This window comes from Heptranchias perlo, unplaced genomic scaffold (assembly GCF_035084215.1).
Source record: "Heptranchias perlo isolate sHepPer1 unplaced genomic scaffold, sHepPer1.hap1 HAP1_SCAFFOLD_678, whole genome shotgun sequence".
In the NCBI taxonomy this organism is placed as follows: Eukaryota; Metazoa; Chordata; class Chondrichthyes; order Hexanchiformes; family Hexanchidae; genus Heptranchias; species Heptranchias perlo.
This window is the reverse complement of record NW_027139707.1, coordinates 79,848-102,500: the sequence shown is the minus strand read 5'-3', so window position 1 is coordinate 102,500 and position 22,653 is coordinate 79,848. Positions and strand designations below refer to the sequence as shown.

Here is a 22,653-nt window from a genome sequence, read left to right as displayed (position 1 = left end):
AGTCTACGTGTGATCTGAGTGTGGATCGGAGTCCGCGTGTGATCTGAGTGTGGATCAGACTCCGCGTGTGATCTGAGTGTGGATCAGACTCCGCGTGTGATCTGAGTGTGGATCAGACTCCGCGTGTGATCTGAGTGTGGATCAGAGTCTGCGTGTGATCTGAGTGTGGATCGGGAACTAGGGTCCTTGCTAATGCCTCCCAAAGACTGCAGGTGTTCACTGGTTTTATGGAAATGAAATGGAGGATTAGGAGACCTGCTCCCTCTGCACTGGAGAGGACTGGATTGTGTTAGGGTTGAGCACCAGCTCGAGCAGACCTGGGGTGCGGTGTTTGCACAGACTGGGGTCCTGTGTTTGCACAGACCTGGGGTGCGGTGTTTGCACAGACTGGGGTGCGGTGTTTGCACAGACCTGGGGTGCGGTGTTTTGCACAGACCTGGGGTGCGGTGTTTGCACAGACCTGGGGTGCGGTGTTTGCACAGACCTGGGGTGCGGTGTTTGCACAGACCTGGGTGCGGTGTTTGCACAGACCTGGGGTGCGGTGTTTGCACAGACCTGGGGTGCGGTGTTTGCACAGACCTGGGGTGCGGTGTTTGCACAGACCTGGGGTGCGGTGTTTGCACAGACCTGGGGTGCGGTGTTTGCACAGACCTGGGGTGCGGTGTTTGCACAGACCTGGGGTGCGGTGTTTGCACAGACCTGGGGTGCGGTGTTTGCACAGACCTGGGGTGCGGTGTTTTCACAGACCTGGGGTGCGGTGTTTCCGAGGCTGGTTTTGAGCCGCAGTGGGTGCTGAGAGGTGAGTGTTGATTCGGGCTCGCCCTGACCCCTGGCCCTGACCCCGGCCCTGACGCCTGGCTCTGACCCCTGGCTCTATGATATAGTTGCGATTACGGAGACGTGGCTGCAGGGTGACCAAGGATGGGAACTGAACATCTAGGGGTATCAATATTTAGGAAGGACAGGCAAAAAGGGAAAGGAGGTGGGGGTAGCATTGTTAGTAAAGGAGGAAATCAGTGCAATAGAGAGGAAGGATATTGGCTCGGAAAATCACGATGTGAATCTGTATGGTGGAGCTAAGAAACACCAAGGGGCAGAAAACGTTGGTGGGGGTTGTCTATAGGCCCCCAAACAGTAGTGGGGATGTAGGGGAGGGCATTAAACAGGAAATTAGAGACGCATGCAAGAAGGGAACAACTATAATCATGGGTGACTTTAATCTACATATAGATTGGTCAAACCAAATGAGCAATAATACTGTGGGGGGATGGAAATTCCTGGAAGTGTGTACGTGATGGTTTTCTAGACCAATACGTTGAGGAACAACTAGAGAACAGGCGATCCTAGACTGGGTATTGTGCAATGAGAGGATTAATTAACAATCTTGTTGTGCGGGGTCCCTTAGGGAAGAGCGACCATAACATGATAGAATTCCTCATTAAGATGGAGAGTGAAGTAGTTGAATCCGAAACTAGGGTCCTGAATCTAAATAAAGGAAATTACGAAAGTATGAGGTGCGAGTTGGCTATGATAGATTGGGGAACTTACTAAAAGGGATGACGGTGGATAGGCAATGGCTAATATTTAAAGAATGAGTGCAGGAATTACAACAATTATTCATTCCTGTCTGGCGCAAAAATAAAACAGGAAAGGTGGCTCTCAACCGTGGCTTACAAAAGAAATTAGGGTTAGTATTAGATTCAAAGAGGAGACATATAAAATTGCCAGAAAAAGCAGCAAGCCTGAGGATTGGAGCAGTTCAAATATTCAGCAAAGGAGGACAAAGAGATTGATTAAGAGGGGAAAAATAGAGTATGAGAGTAAACTAGCAGGAACATAAAAACTGACTGTAAAAGCTTCTATAAATATGTCAAGAGAAAAAGATTAGTGAAGACAAATGTAGGTCCCTTACAGTCAGAAATGGGGGAAATTATAATGGGGAACAAAGAAATGGCAGAACAATTAAACACATAGAGTCATAGAGTTATACAGCACGGATAGAGGCCCTTCGGCCCATCGTGTCCGCGCCGGCCATCAGCCCTGTTTACTCTAATCCCATATTCCAGCATTTGGTCCGTAGCCTTGTATGCTATGGCATTTCAAGTGCTCATCCAAATGCTTCTTGAATGTTGTGAGGGTTCCTGCCTCCACAACCCTTTCAGGCAGTGAGTTCCAGACTCCAACCACCCTCTGGGTGAAAAAGTTCTTTCTCAAATCCCCTCTAAACCTCCCGCCTTTTACCTTGAATCTATGTCCCCTTGTTATAGAACCCTCAACGAAGGGAAAAAGCTCCTTAGTATCCATCCTATCTGTGCCCCTCATAATTTTGTACACCTCAATCATGTCCCCCCTCAGCCTCCTCTGCTCCAAGGAAAACAAACCCAATCTTCCCAGTCTCTCTTCATAGCTGAAGCGCTCCAGCCCTGGTAACATCCTGGTGAATCTCCTCTGCACCCTCTCCAAAGCGATCACATCCTTCCTGTAGTGTGGCGACCAGAACTGCACACAGTACTCCAGCTGTGGCCTAACCAGTGTTTTATACAGCTCCATCATAACCTCCTTGCTCTTATATTCTATGCCTCGGCTAATAAAGGCAAGTATCCCATATGCCTTCTTTACCACCTTATCTACCTGTTCCGCCGCCTTCAGGGATCTGTGAACTTGCACACCAAGATCCCTCTGACCCTCTGTCTTGCCTAGGGTCCTCCCATTCATTGTGTATTCCCTTGCCTTGTTAGTCCCTCCAAAGTGCATCACCTCGCACTTTTCCGGGTTAAATTCCATTTGCCACTGTTCCGCCCATCTGACCAACCCATCTATATCGTCCTGCAGACTGAGGCTATCCTCCTCGCTATTTACCACCCTACCAATTTTTGTATCATCAGCAAACTTACTGATCATACCTTTTACATTCATATCCAAGTCATTAATGTAGACCACAAACAGCAAGGGACCCAGCACCGATCCCTGTGGTACCCCACTGGCCACAGGCTTCCAGTCACAAAAACAACCTTCGACCATCACCCTCTGCCTTCTGCCACTAAGCCAGTTTTGTATCCAAAGTGCCAAGGCACCCTGGATTCCATGGGCTCGTACCTTCTTGACCAGTCTCCTGTGGGGGACTTTATCGAAGGCCTTACTGAAATCCATGTATACCACATCCACTGCGTTACCCTCATCCACACGCCTAGTCACCCCCTCAAAAAATTCAATCAAATTAGTCAGACATGATCTTCCCTTGACAAAGCCATGTTGACTATCCCTGATTAATCCTTGCTTCTCCAAGTGAAGACTAATTTTGTCCTTCAGAATTTTTTCCAATAATTTTCCTACCACTGATGTTAGGCTCACTGGCCTGTAGTTCCCCGGTTTTTCCCTACTCCCCTTCTTGAATAATGGTATTACATTAGCGGTTCTCCACATACTTTGGTTCTGTCTTCACAAAGGAGGACACAAATAACCTGCCAGAAATGTTAGGGAACCAAGGGTCTAGTGAGAGGGAGGAACTGAAGGAAACCAGAATTGGAAAAAAATAGTGCTAGGGAAATTAATGTGGCTAAAGGCTGACAATTCCCCAGGGCCTGATAATCTACATCCCAGAGTACTAAAGGAAGTGGCCCTGGAAATAGTGGATGCATTGGTGATCATCTTCCAAAATTCTATAGACTCTGGAACAGTTCCTACAGATTGGAGGGTGGCAAATGTAACCCCACTATTTAAAAAAGGAGGGAGAGAAAAAACAGGGAATTGCAGACCAGTTAGCCTAACATCAGTAGTGGGGAAAATGCTAAAGTCTATTATAAAAGATGTGATAACAGAACACTTGGAAGGCATTAATGGGATTGGACAAAGTCAGCAAGGGTTTATGAAAGGGAAATCATGCTTAACAAATCTACTGGAGTTTTTTGAGGATGTAACTAGTAGAATAGATAGGGGAGAACCAGTGGATGTGGTGTACTTGGATTTTCAGAAGGCTTTTGATAAGGTCACACACAAGAGGTTAGTGTGCAAAATTAAAGCACATGGGATTGGGGGTAATATACTGGCATGGATTGAGAATTGGTCGACAGACAGGAAACAGAGAGTAGGAATAAATGGGTCTTTTTCGGGGTGGCAGGCAGTGACTAGTGGGGTACCACAGGGATCAGTGCTTGGGCCCCAGCTATTCACAATATATATCAATGATTTGGATGAGGGAACTAAATGTAACATTTCCAAGTTTGCAGACGACACAAAGCTGGGGTGGAATGTGAGCTGTGAGGAGGATGCAAAGAGGCTCCAATGTGATTTAGACAAGTTGGGTGAGTGGGAAAGATGAGGAGAAATTTCTTCACTCAGAGGGTGGTGAACCTGTGGAATTCTCTACCACAGAAGGCAGTGGAGGCCAAGTCATTAGGTGTATTCAAGAAGGAGATAGATATATTTCTTAATGCTAAAGGGATCAAGGGATATGGGGAAAAAGCGGGAACAGGGTACTGAGTTAGACGATCAGCCAAGATCACTTTGAATGGCGGAGCAGGCCCGAAGGGCCGAATGGCCTACTCTTGCTCCTATTTTCTATGTTTCTATGACCCCTGGCCCTGACCCCTGGCTCTGACCTCTGGCTCTGACCCCTGGCTCTGACCTCTGGCTCTGACCTCTGGCTCTGACCTCTGGCTCTGACCCCTGGCTCTGACCCCTGGCTCTCCTGTTTCAGGCTTTGATCGAGTCAATGAATCGCTTGGAGAAGAAATATGGCGAAGGGGTGAGTCTTTGACCAATGGCTGTTGCCTGAGTGTTTGGGTCAGGGGTCAGGGGTGCTTTGTTGAGTCAATGTCGAAGTTGGGAGGCTCTCGGGAAGAGAACAGGAAGTGATTGTGAAGTGGTTGGGTTGAGTATGTGGGGTCAGGGGGTGGGGGTGAGGGAGAGTGGGTGGGGTCAGGGGTGGGGGTGAGGGAGCGTGGGTGGGGTCAGGGGGTGGGGGTGAGGGAGAGTGGGTGGGGTCAAGGGGTGGGGGTGGGGGTGAGGGAGAGTGGATGGGGTCAGGGGTTCAGGGGGAGAGTGGGTGGGGTCAGGGGTGGGGGTTGGGGTCAGGGGGTGGGGTCAGGGGTTCAGGGGGAGAGTGGGTGGGGTCAGGGGGTGGGGAAGAGGGGGTGGGGGTTGGGGTCAGGGGGTGTGGGGATGAGTGGGTGGGGGTCAGGGGGTGGGGTGAGTGGCTGGGGGTCGGGGGTGGGGTCAGGGGATGGGGTGTGGGGGTCAGGGGTGGGGTCAGGGGGTGGTGGAGAGTGGGTGGGGGTCAGGGGAGAGTGGGTGGGGGTCAGGGGTCAGGGGGTGGGGGTGAGTGGATGGGGGTCAGGGGGTGGGGGTCAGGGGATGGGGTGTGGGGGTCAAGGGGTGGGGTGAGTGGATGGGGTGTGGGGGTCAGGGGATGGGGTGTGGGGGTGAGTGGGTGGGGGTCAGGGGATGGGGTCAGGGGATGGAGCGTGGGGGTCAGGGGGTGGGGGTGAGTGGATAGGGTGTGGGGGTGAGTGGGTGAGGGTCAGGGGGTGGGGTCAGGGGGTCAGGGGGTGGGTGGATGGGGTGTGGGGGTGAGTGGGTGGGGGTCAGGGGGTGAGTGGATGGGGTGTGGGGTCAGGGGGTCGGGGTAAGTGGATGGGCTGTGGGGGTGGGGGTGAGTGGGTGAGGGTCAGGGGGTGGGGTCAGGGGATGGGGTCAGGGGGTCAGGGGGTGGGTGGATGGGGTGTGGGGGTGAGTGGATGGGGTGTGGGGTCAGGGGGTCGGGGTAAGTGGATGGGCTGTGGGGGTGGGGGTGAGTGGGTGAGGGTCAGGGGGTGGGGTCAGGGGATGGGGTCAGGGGGTGGGGTCAGGATTGTATGGGAGGGGATGACTGACTCCGATTACTTTCTCTGTCAGAGTATCAGCAGGACGCAGTTTGACGCTGTGACAGATCAGATGAACAAAATGATTCAGGGACTTCTGAATAAGATCTGCACACAGGAGAAGGACTGGGGCTGCATCCTCGAGAGGCTCACAGCGGAAATGGAGTGCAAGGTAATTCTACTCGTTTCATGGACTCTGTTTTCTATAGTTTTCCCAGTTTGGACCAGTGAGTTAAAATGTTTTGTAGTTTCGGTGCATCATGGTTTGTAATGTCTCCCGGTTGTGGTTTGTAATGTCTCCCGGTTGTGGTTTGTAATGTCTCCCGGATGTGGTTTGTAATGTCTCCCGGATGTGGTTTGTAATGTCTCCCGGTTGTGGTTTGTAATGTCTCCCGGTTGTGGTTTGTAATGTCTCCCGGATGTGGTTTGTAATGTCTCCCGGATGTGGTTTGTAATGTCTCCCGGTTGTGGTTTGTAATGTCTCCTGGTTGTGGTTTGTAACACATTCTAGTTTGTTGTGCAGCTTGATCGCATCGAATTAGACCCATTGAAGAAACAGCTGGAAGACAGATGGAAATCAATTCGGAAACAACTGCTGAAGCAAAAAGGCTTTGAGCACGAAGGAGCTGCAGGACTAAAGAAGTGAGTTAATGAGAGACCCTCAGGACAGTCCGTCCTGCACTAGTTTCACACTAACTGACGGGAGTGGTGCAAACCACTGAAACCAAATCATGGCTCACGCTGAAACCGGACTGAAAGGTCTCCCTCCCCTGAAGGTTCTGTCTCTCTCCCCCCTCCCCTGAAGGTTCTGTCTCTCTCCCCCCCTCCCCTGAAGGTTCTGTCTCTCTCCCCCCTCCCCTGAAGGTTCTGTCTCTCTCCCCCCTCCCCTGAAGGTTCTGTCTCTCTCCCCCCTCCCCTGAAGGTTCTGTCTCTCTCCCCCCTCCCCTGAAGGTTCTGACTCTCTCCCCCCTCCCCTCGAGGTTCTGACTCTCTTCCCCCCCTCCCCTCGAGGTTCTGACTCTCTTCCCCCCTCCCCTCGAGGTTCTGACTCTCTTCCCCCCTCCCCTCGAGGTTCTGACTCTCTTCCCCCTCCCCTCGAGGTTCTGACTCTCTTCCCCCCTCCCCTCGAGGTTCTGACTCTCTCCCCCCTCCCCCCTCCCCTCGAGGTTCTGACTCTCTCCCCCCTCCCCCTCCCCCTCCCCCCCCCCCCTCCCCTCCCATTGAGCCCGTTTTATGGTCACAAATCGAATTGCTTTATAAAATCGAATTGCTTTATAAATGCATAAAGCTCGGCCATCAATCTGGGACTGCCAATCATTAACTGTTTGTACCTGGGCCGTTAATCAAATCTTTATAACCGGGACCACGAAACAAGTGTTTATGCCCAGAACTGTTAATCGTTAAATGTACAACTGGCCATCGCAGTGCCAGGGATTGTGAATCATTCAATGTTTATGGTTAAATGTTTCCCCGGGAGCCTATCCAGAGTCACCGCTCCTTGTGCAGTTATATTCCCCCAGTTTAATTTTTGAGACGGGTACAACTGGTGCTGAGATTCTAACCAAATGTTTCACCTCCGCCTGACCTCTGTGCAAATATGACACACACTCTGTGTGACACGTACTTGTGTAAGTGTCCGACGCGCACTCTGTGTAAGTGTGTGACACGTACTTGTGTAAGTGTCCGACGTGCACTCTGTGTAAGTGTGTGACACGTACTCTGTGTAAGTGTGTGACACGCACTCTGTGTAAGTGTCTGACACGCACTCTGTGTAAGTGTGTGACACGCACTCTGTGTAAGTGTGTGACACGCACTCTGTGTAAGTGTCTGACACGCACTCTGTGTAAGTGTGTGACACGCACTCTGTGTAAGTGTGTGACACGCACTCTGTAAGTGTCTGACGCGCACTCTGTGTAAGTGTCCGACACACACTGTGTAAGTGTGAGACGCGCACTCTGTGTAAGTGTGAGACGCGCACTCTGTGTAAGTGTGTGACGCGCACTCTGTGTAAGTGTGTGACGCGCACTCTGTGTAAGTGTCCGACGCGCACTCTGTGTAAGTGTGTGACGCGCACTCTGTGTAAGTGTCTGACACACACTCTGTGTAAGTGTGTGACACGTACTTGTGTAAGTGTCTGACACGTACTTGTGTAAGTGTCCGACACGCACTCTGTGTAAGTGTGTGACACGTACTTGTGTAAGTGTCTGACACGTACTTGTGTAAGTGTCCGACACGCACTCTGTGTAAGTGTGTGACACGTACTCTGACACACACTCTGTGTAAGTGTGTGACGCGCACTCTGTGTAAGTGTGTGACGCGCACTCTGTGTAAGTGTGTGACGCGCACTCTGTGTAAGTGTCTGACGCGCACTCTGTGTGAGTGTGTGACACGTACTTGTGTAAGTGTCTGACACACACTCTGTGTAAGTGTCCGATGCGCACTCTGTGTAAGTGTGTGACACGTACTTGTGTAAGTGTCTGACGCGCACTCTGTGTAAGTGTGTGACGCGCACTCTGTGTAAGTGTCTGACGCGCACTCTGTGTAAGTGTCCGACACACACTGTGTAAGTGTGAGACGCGCACTCTGTGTAAGTGTGTGACGTGCACTCTGTGTAAGTGTGTGACACGCACTCTGTGTAAGTGTCCGACGCGCACTCTGTGTAAGTGTGTGACGCGCACTCTGTGTAAGTGTCTGACACACACTCTGTGTAAGTGTGTGACACGTACTTGTGTAAGTGTCCGACACGTACTTGTGTAAGTGTCCGACACGTACTTGTGTAAGTGTCCGACACGTACTTGTGTAAGTGTCCGACACGCACTCTGTGTAAGTGTGTGACACGTACTTGTGTAAGTGTCCGACACGCACTCTGTGTAAGTGTGTGACGCGCACTCTGTGTAAGTGTCTGACACACACTCTGTGTAAGTGTGTGACACGTACTTGTGTAAGTGTCTGACACGTACTTGTGTAAGTGTCTGACACGTACTTGTGTAAGTGTCCGACACGCACTCTGTGTAAGTGTGTGACACGTACTTGTGTAAGTGTCTGACACGTACTTGTGTAAGTGTCCGACACGCACTCTGACACACACTCTGTGTAAGTGTCTGACGCGCACTCTGTGTAAGTGTGTGACGCGCACTCTGTGTAAGTGTCCGACGCGCACTCTGTGTAAGTGTGTGACGCGCACTCTGTGTAAGTGTGTGACGCGCACTCTGTGTAAGTGTGTGACGCGCACTCTGTGTAAGTGTGTGACGCGCACTCTGTGTAAGTGTGTGACGCGCACTCTGTGTAAGTGTCCGACGCGCACTCTGTGATTGTGATCTGCCATCATCGTTTGCTGGTGAACGATCTGTGTTCACTGTTTGCTGTTTTGCAGATTTTGAGCTGAATTTAACTGTCCATCACTGACCTTCTTCCTCTCTGACAGACAGCTCATCAGTCATTTCCATTGCCTCTCCTGCGATCGGCCGCTGGATATCAAGATGCCCTGTAGTCCGTAAGTATCATTGTCTCTGATCCTGGGCTCAGCTTCCCACTTACACCAAACACTGAGAAACATTGAGAGGCATGGACAGCGACTAATTGGTCAATCACTGGTCAATCACTGGTTAATCAATCACTGGTCAATCAATCACTGGTCAATCAATCATTGATTGGTCAATCAATCACTGGTCAATCACTGGTTAATCAATCACTGGTCAATCAATCACTGGTCAATCAATCACTGGTCAATCAATCATTGATTGGTCAATCAATCACTGGTCAATCACTGGTCAATCAATCACTGGTTAATCAATCACTGGTCAATCAACCACTGGTCAATCAATCATTGATTGGTCAATCAATCACTGGTCAATCACTGAGTACTCCCTCCACCACCTCCCCTAATGAAGTTTTATAGCAGACGTTGGTAATTGAAGTGACCAATGTTGGCTCGATCCGCTGCTCTCACTTCTCATAGTGACCGCTCGTCATCATCTGTGTGAAATCCACTGTGATAATGATCCGAGAATCCCCATCTTTATATAATTACCAATCGATCTCATTGGGGCTACAGATGGGGAACGAGGTTAGAGTCCAGGGATAATTGGACCTGGAGCCTGCACGGAATTCAGTGCCCATTTTAAACACAAACATTCTGTTGTTTTCACGTGTCCGCATTTCCAATGGAATTTCCCTGTGCAAATTTGTCCTGTTTTAATAACATTCTTCTGCCAGTGCCGACACTGCACTGCCTCCACTGGCAGGGAGGGAGTCAATACAGGTTCAATTATAAATATAAACAAAAGAATTTATAATGGGCAAAGTTGTCAGGAGGTATAGGGCACAGTGCGGGGTATAGGGCACAGTGTGGGGTATAGGGCACAGTGGGGGTATAGGGCACAGTGCGGGGTATAGGGCACAGTGCGGGGTATAGGGCACAGTGGGGGAATAGGGCCCAGTGCGGGGTATAGGGCACAGTGGGGGTATAGGGCCCAGTGCGGGGTATAGGGCACAGTGGGGGAATAGGGCACAGTGGGGGTATAGGGCCCAGTGCGGGGTATAGGGCACAGTGGGGGAATAGGGCACAGTGGGGGTATAGGGCCCAGTGGGGGTATAGGGCCCAGTGCGGGGTATAGGGCACAGTGGGGGTATAGGGCACAGTGGGGGTATAGGGCCCAGTGCGGGGTATAGGGCACAGTGGGGGAATAGGGCCCAGTGCGGGGTATAGGGCACAGTGGGGGAATAGGGCCCAGTGGGAGGTATAGGGCGCAGTGGGGGTATAGGGCACAGTGGGGGTTATAGGGCACAGTGCGGGGTATAGGGCACAGTGGGGGTTATAGGGCACAGTGCGGGGTATAGGGCACAGTGGGGTTATAGGGCACAGTGCGGGCTATAGGGCGCAGTGCGGGGTATAGGGCACAGTGGGGGTAAAGGGCACAGTGCGGGGTATAGGGCGCAGTAGTGGGTATAGGGCACAGTGCGGGGTATAGGGCGCAGTGCGGGGTATAGGGCACAGTGGGGGTAAAGGGCACAGTGCGGGGTATAGGGCACAGTGTGGGGTATAGGGCACAGTGGGGGTATAGGGCACAGTGGGGGGTATAGGGCGCAGTGGGGGTATAGGGCACAGTGGGGGTATAGGGCACAGTGGGGGTATAGGGCGCAGTAGGGGGTATAGGGCACAGTGGGGGTATAGGGCACAGTGGGGGTATAGGGCACAGTGGGGGTATAGGGCCCAGTGCGGGGTATAGGGCACAGTGGGGGTATAGGGCGCAGTGGGGGGTATAGGGCGCAGTGGGGGTATAGGGCACAGTGGGGGTATAGGGCACAGTAGGGGGTATAGGGCACAGTGGGGGTATAGGGCACAGTGGGGGTATAGGGCGCAGTAGGGGGTATAGGGCACAGTGGGGGTATAGGGCACAGTGGGGGTATAGGGCACAGTGGGGGTATAGGGCACAGTGGGGGTATAGGGCCCAGTGCGGGGTATAGGGCACAGTGGGGGTATAGGGCCCAGTGCGGGGTATAGGGCACAGTGGGGGTATAGGGCACAGTGGGGGTATAGGGCACAGTGTGGGGTATAGGGCACAGTGGGGGTATAGGGCACAGTGGGGGTTATAGGGCCCAGTGCGGGGTATAGGGCACAGTGCGGGGTATAGGGCACAGTGGGGGTTATAGGTCGCAATGCGGGTTATAGGGCGCAGTGCGGGGTATAGGGCACAGTGCGGGTATAGGTCGCAGTGGGGGCATAGGGCCCAGTGTGGGGGTATAGGGCGCAGTGGGGGTATAGGGCACAGTGCGGGGTATAGGGCGCAGTGGGGGTATAGGGCACAGTGGGGGTATAGGGCACAGTGGGGGTATAGGGCACAGTGGGGGTATAGGGCCCAGTGCGGGGTATAGGGCACAGTGGGGGTATAGGTCGCAGTGGGGGCATAGGGCCCAGTGTGGGGGTATAGGGCGCAGTGGGGGTATAGGGCACAGTGGGGGTATAGGGCACAGTGGGGGTATAGGGCACAGTGGGGGTTTAGGGCACAGTGGGGGTATAGGGCCCAGTGGGGGTATAGGGCACAGTGGGGGTATAGGGCACAGTAGGGCGTATAGGGCACAGTGCGGGGTATAGGGCACAGTGGGGGTATAGGGCACAGTAGGGGGTATAGGGCACAGTGGGGGTATAGGGCACAGTGGGGGTATAGGGCCCAGTGCGGGGTATAGGGCACAGTGGGGGTATAGGGCGCAGTGGGGGGTATAGGGCGCAGTGGGGGTATAGGGCACAGTGGGGGTATAGGGCACAGTAGGGGGTATAGGGCACAGTGTGGGTATAGGGCACAGTGGGGGTATAGGGCGCAGTAGGGGGTATAGGGCACAGTGGGGGTATAGGGCACAGTGGGGGTATAGGGCACAGTGGGGGTATAGGGCCCAGTGCGGGGTATAGGGCACAGTGGGGGTATAGGGCACAGTGGGGGTATAGGGCACAGTGGGGGTTATAGGGCCCAGTGCGGGGTATAGGGCACAGTGCGGGGTATAGGGCACAGTGCGGGGTATAGGGCACAGTGGGGGTTATAGGTCGCAATGCGGGTTATAGGGCGCAGTGCGGGGTATAGGGCACAGTGCGGGTATAGGTCGCAGTGGGGGCATAGGGCCAAGTGTGGGGGTATAGGGCGCAGTGGGGGTATAGGGCACAGTGCGGGGTATAGGGCGCAGTGGGGGTATAGGGCACAGTGGGGGTATAGGGCACAGTGGGGGTATAGGGCACAGTGGGGGTATAGGGCACAGTGCGGGGTATAGGGCACAGTGGGGGTATAGGTCGCAGTGGGGGCATAGGGCCCAGTGTGGGGGTATAGGGCGCAGTGGGGGTATAGGGCACAGTGGGGGTATAGGGCACAGTGGGGGTATAGGGCACAGTGGGGGTATAGGGCACAGTGGGGGTTTAGGGCACAGTGGGGGTATAGGGCCCAGTGGGGGTATAGGGCACAGTGGGGGTATAGGGCACAGTAGGGCGTATAGGGCACAGTGCGGGGTATAGGGCACAGTGGGGGTATAGGGCACAGTGGGGGTATAGGGCGCAGTGGGGGTATAGGGCACAGTGGGGGTATAGGGCGCAGTGGGGGTTATAGGGCACAGTGCGGGTATAGGGCACAGTGGGGGTTATAGGGCACAGTGGGGGTTATAGGGCACAGTGGGGGTAATAGGGCACAGTGGGGGTATAGGGCGCAGTGCGGGGTATAGGGCACAGTGGGGATATTGGGCACAGTGGGGGTATAGGGCCCAGTGGGGGTATAGGGCACAGTGGGGGTATAGGGCACAGTAGGGCGTATAGGGCACAGTGCGGGGTATAGGGCACAGTGGGGGTATAGGGCACAGTGCGGGGTATAGGGCACAGTGGGGGTTATAGGTCGCAATGCGGGTTATAGGGCACAGTGGGGGTTATAGGGCACAGTGGGGGTATAGGGCGCAGTGGGGGTATAGGGCGCAGTGGGGGTTATAGGGCACAGTGGGGGTATAGGGCGCAGTGCGGGGTATAGGGCGCAGTGGGGGTATAGGGCGCAGTGGGGGTATAGGGCACAGTGGGGGTATAGGGCACAGTGCGGGGTATAGGGTACAGTGGGGATATTGGGCACAGTGGGGGTATAGGGCACAGGGCGGGGTATAGGGCACAGTGGGGGTATAGGGCACAGGGCGGGGTATAGGGCACAGTGGGGGTATAGGGCACAGTGGGGGTATAGGGCACAGTGGGGGTATAGGGCGCAGTGGGGGTATAGGGCACAGTGGGGGTATAGGGCGCAGTGGGGGTTATAGGGCACAGTGGGGGTATAGGGCGCAGTGGGGGTTATAGGGCACAGTGGGGGTATAGGGCGCAGTGCGGGGTATAGGGCGCAGTGGGGGTATAGGGCACAGTGGGGGTATAGGGCACAGTGGGGGAATAGGGCACAGTGGGGGGTATAGGGCACAGTGGGGGTATAGGGCACAGTGGGGGTATAGGGCACAGTGGGGGTATAGGGCACAGTGCGGGGTATAGGGCACAGTGGGGGTATAGGGCACAGTGAGGGTATAGGGCACAGTGGGGGTATAGGGCACAGTGCGGGGTATAGGGCCCAGTGCGGGGTATAGGGCCCAGTGCGGGGTATAGGGCACAGTGGGGGTATAGGGCACAGTGGGGGTATAGGGCACAGTGCGGGGTATAGGGCACAGTGGGGGTATAGGGCACAGTGCGGGTATAGGGCACAGTGCGGGGTATAGGGCACAGTGGGGGTATAGGGCACAGTGGGGGTATAGGGCACAGTGCGGGGTATAGGGCACAGTGTGGGGTATAGGGCACAGTGGGGGTATAGGGCACAGTGCGGGGTATAGGGTACAGTGGGGATATTGGGCACAGTGGGGGTATAGGGCACAGTGGGGCTATAGGGCACAGTGGGGGTATAGGGCACAATGGGGGTATAGGGCACAGTGGGGGGTATAGGGCACAGTGCGGGGTATAGGGCACAGTGCGGGGTATAGGGCACAGTGGGGGGTATAGGGCACAGTGGGGGTATAGGGCACAGTGGGGGTATAGGGCACAGTGGGGGTATAGGGCACAGTGGGGGGTATAGGGCACAGTGGGGGTATAGGGCACAGTGCGGGTATAGGGCACAGTGCGGGGTATAGGGCACAGTGGGGGGTATACAGCACAGTGGGGGTATAGGGCACAGTGGGGGGTATAGGGCACAGTGCGGGGTATAGGGCACAGTGGGGGTATAGGGCACAGTGGGGGGTATAGGGCACAGTGGGGGTATAGGGCACAGTGGGGGTATAGGGCACTGTGCGGGGTATAGGGCACAGTGGGGGTATAGGGCACAGTGCGGGGTATAGGGCACAGTGGGGGTATAGGGCACAGTGGGGGTACAGGGCACAGTGCGGGGTATAGGGCCCAGTGCGGGGTATAGGGCCCAGTGCGGGGTATAGGGCCCAGTGCGGGGTATAGGGCACAGTGGGGGTATAGGGCACAGTGGGGGTATAGGGCACAGTGCGGGGTATAGGGCACAGTGGGGGTATAGGGCACAGTGCGGGTATAGGGCACAGTGCGGGGTATAGGGCACAGTGGGGGTATAGGGCACAGTGGGGGTATAGGGCACAGTGCGGGGTATAGGGCACAGTGCGGGGTATAGGGCACAGTGGGGGTATAGGGCGCAGTGGGGGGTATAGGGCGCAGTGGGGGTATAGGGCACAGTGGGGGTATAGGGCACAGTGGAGGTATAGGGCACAGTGGGGGTATAGGGCACAGTGGGGGTTTAGGGCACAGTGCGGGGTATAGGGCACAGTGTGGGGTATAGGGCACAGTGGGGGTATAGGGCACAGTGGGGGTATAGGGCACAGTGTGGGGTATAGGGCACAGTGGGGGTATAGGGCACAGTGGGGGTATAGGGCACAGTGGGGGTATAGGGCACAGTGTGGGGTATAGGGCACAGTGTGGGGTATAGGGCACAGTGGGGGTATAGGGCACAGTGGGGGGTATAGGGCACAGTGTGGGGTATAGGGCACAGTGGGGGTATAGGGCACAGTGGGGGTATAGGGCACAGTGCAGGGTATAGGGCACAGTGGGGGTATAGGGCACAGTGGGGGTATAGGGCACAGTGCGGGGTATAGGGCACAGTGGGGGTATAGGGCACAGTGGGGGTATAGGGCACAGTGTGGGGTATAGGGCACAGTGTGGGGTATAGGGCACAGTGGGGGTATAGGGCACAGTGGGGGTATAGGGCACAGTGTGGGGTATAGGGCACAGTGTGGGTATAGGGCACAGTGGGGGTATAGGGCACAGTGGGGGGGGTGTGGGGCATATAGGGCAGTGTGGTGTATATCTGGATGGTGTTGAGCTTCTTGAGTGTTGTTGGAGCTGCACTCATCCAGGCAAGTGGAGAGTATTCCATCACACTCCTGACTTGTGCCTTGTAGATGGTGGAAAGGCTTTGGGGAGTCAGGAGGTGAGTCACTCGCCGCAGAATACCCAGCCTCTGACCTGCTCTTGTAGCCACAGTATTGATAGGGTGCGGGGTATATCTGGCGGTGCGGAGGGTGCGGGGTATATAGAGCTGCGCTGTGCTGAGGGTGCGGAGTATATAGAGCTGCGCTGTGCTGAGGGTGCGGGGTATATAGAGCTGCGCTGCGCTGAGGGTGCGGGGTATATAGAGCTGCGCTGAGGTGCGGGGTATATAGAGCTGCGCTGAGGGTGCGGGGTATATGGAGCTGCGCTGAGGGTGCGGGGTATACAGGGCTGCGCTGTGTGGAGGGTGCGGGGTATATAGAGCTGCACTGTGCTGAGGGTGCGGGGTATATACAGCTGTGCTGAGGGTGCGGGGTATATAGAGCTGCGATGTGCTGAGGGTGCGGGGTATATACAGCTGTGCTGAGGGTGCGGGGTATATAGAGCTGCGCTGTGCTGAGGGTGCGGGGTATATCGAGCTGCGCTGAGGGTGCGGGGTATATAGAGCTGCGCTGAGGGTGCGGGGTATATAGCGCTGCGCTGTGCTGAGGGTGCGGTGTATATAGAGCTGCGCTGTGCTGAGGGTGCGGGGTATATAGTGCTGTGCTGAGGGTGCGGGGTATTTAGAGCTGCGCTGAGGGTGCGGGGTATATAGAGCTGCGCTGAGGGTGCGGGGTATATAGAGCAGTGCTGAGGGTGCGGGATATATAGAGCAGTGCTGAGGGTGCGGGGTATATAGAGCAGTGCTGAGGGTGCGGGGTATATAGAGCAGTGCTGAGGGTGCGGGGTATATAGAGCAGTGCTGAGGGTGCGGGGTTTATAGAGCAGTGCTGAGGGTGCGGGGTATATAGAGCAGTGCTGAGGGTGCGGGGTTTATAGAGCAGTGCTGAGGGTGCGGGGTATATAGAGCAGTGCTGAGGGTGCGGGGTATATAGAGCAGTGCTGAGGGTGCGGGATATATAGAGCAGTGCTGAGGGTGCGGGGTATATAGAGCAGTGCTGAGGGTGCGGGGTATATAGAGCAGTGCTGAGGGTGCGGGGTATATAGAGCAGTGCTGAGGGTGCGGGGTATATAGAGCAGTGCTGAGGGTGCGGGGTATATAGAGCAGTGCTGAGGGTGCGGGGTATATAGAGCAGTGCTGAGGGTGCGGGGTATATAGAGCAGTGCTGAGGGTGCGGGGTATATAGAGCAGTGCTGAGGGTGCGGGGTATATAGAGCAGTGCTGAGGGTGCGGGGTATATAGAGCAGTGCTGAGGGTGCGGGGTATATAGAGCAGTGCTGAGGGTGCGGGGTATATAGAGCAGTGCTGAGGGTGCGGGGTATATAGAGCAGTGCTGAGGGTGCGGGGTATATAGAGCAGTGCTGAGGGTGCGGGGTATATAGAGCAGTGCTGAGGGTGCGGGGTATATAGAGCTGCGCTGAGGGTGCGGGGTATATAGAGCTGTGCTGAGGGTGTATTGGACACTGATAAGCTTCTTACTCTTTCCTGCTCTCTGTAGGAATATAATCTCACTGCCGATGCCGACCTATCCGATCTCTGGTTACCGCCCCCAACGATTTGATATTGATCAGCCGCTGCGTCGGAGCAGAGGGTAAGAGGAGCTGACAGCCCCGCTCGGTATTTTCATATCATGGGTGCCTTGTGTATTACAGCCTGGTGCCTTGTGTATTACAGCCTGGTGCCTTGTGTATTACAGCCTGGTGCCTTGTGTATTACAGCCTGGTGCCTTGTGTATTACAGCCTGGTGCCTTGCGTATTACAGGTCAATCCCCATTGTATTACAGGTCAGTTCCCATTATATTTAGGGGTACGGTAGCATAGTGGTTATGTTACTGGGCTAGTAATCCAGCGGTCTGGACTAATAATCCGGAGTCATGAGTTCAAATCCCGCCACGGCAGCTGGGGAATTTAAATTCAATTAATTAAATAAAATCTGGAATTAAAATACTAGTATCAGTAATGATGCCCATGAAACTACCGGATTGTCGTAAAAACCCATCTGGTTCACTTATGTCCTTTAGGGAAGGAAACCTGCCGTCCTTACCCGGTCTGGTCTATATGTGACTCCAGACCCACAGCAATGTGGTTGATTCTTAATTGCCCTCTGAAATGGCCTAACAAGTCACTCAGTTGTAAAGTCTCGCTAAAAAAAGTCACAATAAGAATAAAACCGGACGGACCACCCAGCATCGGACCACTAGGCACCGGACACGACAACGGCAAACCAAGCCCAGTCGACCCTGCAAGGTCCTCCTTACTAACATCTGGGGACTTGTGCCAAAATTGGGAGAGCTGTCCCACAGACTAGTCAAGCAACAGCCTGACATAGCCATACTCACAGAATCATATCTTTCAGCCAACGTCCCAGACTCTTCCATCACCATCCCTGGGTGTGTCCTGTCCCACCGGCAGGACAGACCCACCAGAGATGGCGGTACAGTGATATACAGTCAGGAGGGAGTGGCCCTGGGAGTCCTCAACATTGACTCTGGACCCCATGAAATCTCATGGCATCAGGTCAAACCTGGGCAAGGAAACCTCCTGCTGATTACCACCTACCGCCCTCCCTCAGCTGATGAATCAGTCCTCCTCCATCTTGAGCACTACTTGGAGGAAGCACTGAGGGTAGCAAGGCCACAGAATGTACTGTGGGTGGGGGACTTCAATGTCCATCACCAAGAATGGCTTGGTAGCACCACTACTGACCGAGCTGGCCGAGTCCTGAAGGACATAGCTGCTAGACTGGGCCTGCGGCAGGTGGTGAGCGAACCAACACGAGGGAAAAACCTATTTGACCTCGTCCTCACCAATCTACCTGTCGCAGATGCATCTGTCCATGACAGTATTGGTAGGAGTGACCACCGCACAGTCCTCGTGGAGATGAAGTTCCGTCTTCACACTGAGGACACCATCCAACGTGTTGTGTGGCACTACCACCGTGCTAAATGGGATAGATTCAGAACAGATCTAGCAGCTCAAAACTGGGCATCCATGAGGCGCTGTGGGCCATCAGCAGCAGCAGAATTGTATTCCAGCACAATCTGTAACCTCATGGCCCGGCATATTCCTCACTCTACCATTACCAACAAGCCAGGGGATCAACCCTGGTTCAATGAGGAGTGTAGAAGAGCATGCCAGGAGCAGCACCAGGCGTACCTAAAAATGAGGTGCCAACCTGGTGAAGCTACAACTCAGGACTACATACATGCTAAACAGCGGAAGCAACATGCTATAGACAGAGCTAAGCGATTCCACAACCAACGGATCAGATCAAAGCTCTGCAGTCCTGCCACATCCAGTCGTGAATGGTGGTGGACAATTAAACAACTAACGGGAGGAGGAGGCTCTGCAAACATCCCCATCCTCAATGATGGCGGAGTCCAGCACGTGAGTGCAAAAGACAAGTCTGAAACGTTTGCAACCATCTTCAGCCAGAAGTGCCGAGTGGATGATCCATCTCGGCCTCCTCCTGATATCCCCACCATCACAGAAGCCAGTCTTCAGCCAATTCGATTCACTCCACGTGATATCAAGAAATGGCTGAGTGCACTGGATACAGCAAAGGCTATGGGCCCCGACAACATCCCAGCTGTAGTGCTGAAGACTTGTGCTCCAGAACTAGCCACGCCTCTAGCCAAGCTGTTCCAGTACAGCTACAACACTGGCATCTACCCGACAATGTGGAAAATTGCCCAGGTATGTCCTGTCCACAAAAAGCAGGACAAATCTAATCTGGCCAATTACCGCCCCATCAGTCTACTCTCAATCATCAGCAAAGTGATGGAAGGTGTCGTCGACAGTGCTATCAAGCGGCACTTACTCACCAATAACCTGCTCACTGATGCTCAGTTTGGGTTCCGCCAGGACCACTCGGCTCCAGACCTCATTACAGCCTTGGTCCAAACATGGACAAAAGATCTGAATTCCAGAGAGTGACTGCCCTTGACGAATGTGGCACCAAGGAGCCCTAGTAAAATTGAAGTCAATGGGAATCAGGGGGAATACTCTCCAGTGGCTGGAGTCATACCTAGCACAAAGGAAGATGGTAGTGGTTGTTGGAGGCCAATCATCTCAGCCCCAGGACATTGCTGCAGGAGTTCCTCAGGGCAGTGTCCTAGGCCCAACCATCTTCAGCTGCTTCATCAATGACCTTCCCTCCATCATAAGGTCAGAAATGGGGATGTTCGCTGATGATTGCACAGTGTTCAGTTCCATTCACAACCCCTCAAATAATGAAGCAGTCCGTGCCCGCATGCAGCAAGACCTGGACAACATCCAGGCTTGGGCTGATAAGTGGCAAGTAACATTCGCACCAGACAAGTGCCAGGCAATGACCATCTCCAACAAGAGACAGTCTAACCACCTCCCCTTGACATTCAACAGCATTACCATCGCCAAATACCCCACAATCAACATCCTGGGGTCACCATTGACCAGAAACTTAACTGGACAAGCCATATAAATACTGTGACTACAAAAGCAGGTCAGAGGCTGGGTATTCTGCAGTGACTGACTCACCTCCTGACTCCCCAAAGCCTTTCCACCCACCATCTACAAGGCACAAGTCAGGAGTGTGATGGAATACTCTCCACTTGCCTGGATGAGTGCAGCTCCAACAACACTCAAGAAGCTCGACACCATCCAGGACAAAGCAGCCCGCTTGATTGGCACCCCATCCACCACCCGAAACATTCACTCCCTTCACCACCGGCACACAGTGGCTGCAGTGTGTACCATCCACAGGATGCACTGCAGCAACTCGCCAAGGCTTCTTCAACAGCACCTCCCAAACCCGCGACCTCTACCACCTAGAAGGACAAGGGCAGCAGGCACATGGGAACAACACCACCTGCACGTTCCCCTCCAAGTCACACACCATCCCGACTTGGAAATATATCGCCGTTCCTTCATCGTCGCTGGGTCAAAATCCTGGAACTCCCTTCCTAACAGCACTGTGGGAGAACCGTCACCACACGGACTGCAGCGGTTCAAGAAGGCGGCTCACCACCACCTTCTCAAGGGCAATTAGGGATGGGCAATAAATGCCGGCCTCGCCAGCGACGCCCACATCCCATGAACGAATAAAAAATAAATATTACCTATCAGTTCCCGTTGTATTACGGTTGGGGCTGCAGTTTGGCACCTTTATTGCCTCCTCACAGTTGAAGCTGAGCAGTGTCTTAGCAGTTTTCCTGTGGGAGGGGCTTTACCCCCACCAGATGGTATCAGGTGGCATTGATACTGGAGTCCGAACCTCTGCTCACAGCTGCTTGACTGTGGAGTGGCATCTGGGAGAGCAAGAGAAGGACGGATAAGAACAAGAAATGAAAGCAGTCGCAGATATTGACCTCCTCTGCCTGGTGAATGGGAGCAATGGCACCTGATAGGGTCACTGGGACCTGAATTACCGATGTCTGGAGCTCAGGGTTTTTCCACATGCTCACAAATCATCATACACGTGAAGGCCAGGCGATTGCCGCTCGCACTGTTCCGCCCTGTGAAATGCAGCTCAGAAACCCGAGCAAAAACCTTGAACTGAAGTGGGTGATTCCTGCCTCACTATTCCAGGGGCACTGAGACCAGCAGTGTTCCACTCAGCCTGGCCGAGGACTGCTAACATGCAATGGAATCTGGGGCCATGGTGGGGTGAGTCTGAGTACCTCACTGGCCAGTCTAATCACCCACTGAGATGTACCGTTCACTCTGGGCCTCGCTCTGTTTGGTGATTGCGCTGGAATATTAACACCATTTCTCCGTGTTAACAGTTGGACAACAGACAGGGCCCAGCCCCGAGCCCTGCTGGAGAGGAATATCACCTGTATGCAGCGACTGCACAGCAACTTGTGCCGGCAGATAGAGAGGGTCCAGAACCACTTTAAGGGATCAGTCAAGGCAGTGAGTCCGTTTATCAGGCCCCTGCTTCATATAGGCTGTCCGGTCGCAACGTCCCCTCCTCGCAAAGCATATGAGAGTATCATCAAATCGTGAGTATGAGGAGGACTAGAGGAGGCAGGGAGAGGGAGGGACAGACTTCGAGTTAAAGTATGAGAGAGAGAGAGAGAGAGAGAGAGGGGGACGAAAGGTCCGCAGTGAATTTGTGTTCGACTGGAGTCCGACACAAATTCAAATCCCACCACAGCAAGGTGTGAAACTCAAATCGATAAATCCGCTCACTGCTGGGCTTGTGAACAGCTGGCTGAGCACAGGCTGTAATGGGTCACGAGTGTCCTTCAGGACATGCAGTCTGACCACATGTCCCTCCAGTCCCAATTTAATCCTCCCTCAGTGAGCCTCCAGTTATACAACTGCTGTAACTGCGGATGGCCAATAAATTCGGCCTCGTCAGCTCTCACATCCAGACGACAAACAAAATAAGGATGTTTGGAACAAAAAGAGGCACTCATTGCACTGTCTGTACGTCACTCCCCTGTCCACACGTCACTCCCCTGTCCGCACGTCGCTCCCCTGTCCGCACGTCGCTCCCCTGTCCGCACGTCGCTCCCCTGTCCGCACGTCGCTCCCCTGTCCGCACGTCGCTCCCCTGTCCGCACGTCGCTCCCCTGTCCGCACGTCACTCCCCTGTCCGCACGTCACTCCCCTGTCCGCACGTCACTCCGTGTACTCTCCTCCCAGCCCCATGTATGTGGCCAATAAGACAAATTTCTTCTTCAATTTTTTCTTCTTTCCTTTTGAATGTGTTGAATCCTCCCTGGGGTACAGACCACGCGGTCACTCCCTCCCTGGGGTACAGACCCCGCGGTCACTCCCTCCCTGGGGTACAGACCCCGCGGTCACTCCCTCCCTGGGCTACAGACCACGCGGTCACTCCCTCCCTGGGGTACAGACCCCGCGGTCACTCCCTCCCT

The 22,653-nt window shown here is 54.2% G+C and overlaps 1 protein-coding gene across 1 annotated transcript in view; it reads left to right on the top strand.

Annotated features, from left to right (window-relative positions):
* Nucleotides 1-22,653, top strand: part of LOC137318244 (glutamine-rich protein 2-like) — a gene marked incomplete at its 5' end in the record, with an annotated part of 47,037 nt that overhangs the window by 1,267 nt on the left and 23,117 nt on the right. The window contains 5 exons of the mRNA XM_067981173.1: nucleotides 4,697-4,744; nucleotides 5,893-6,030; nucleotides 6,382-6,500; nucleotides 9,283-9,351; nucleotides 17,286-17,378. Coding sequence (XP_067837274.1) covers nucleotides 4,697-4,744; nucleotides 5,893-6,030; nucleotides 6,382-6,500; nucleotides 9,283-9,351; nucleotides 17,286-17,378 — 467 coding nt within the window. The remainder of the gene's footprint in view (nucleotides 1-4,696; nucleotides 4,745-5,892; nucleotides 6,031-6,381; nucleotides 6,501-9,282; nucleotides 9,352-17,285; nucleotides 17,379-22,653) is intronic.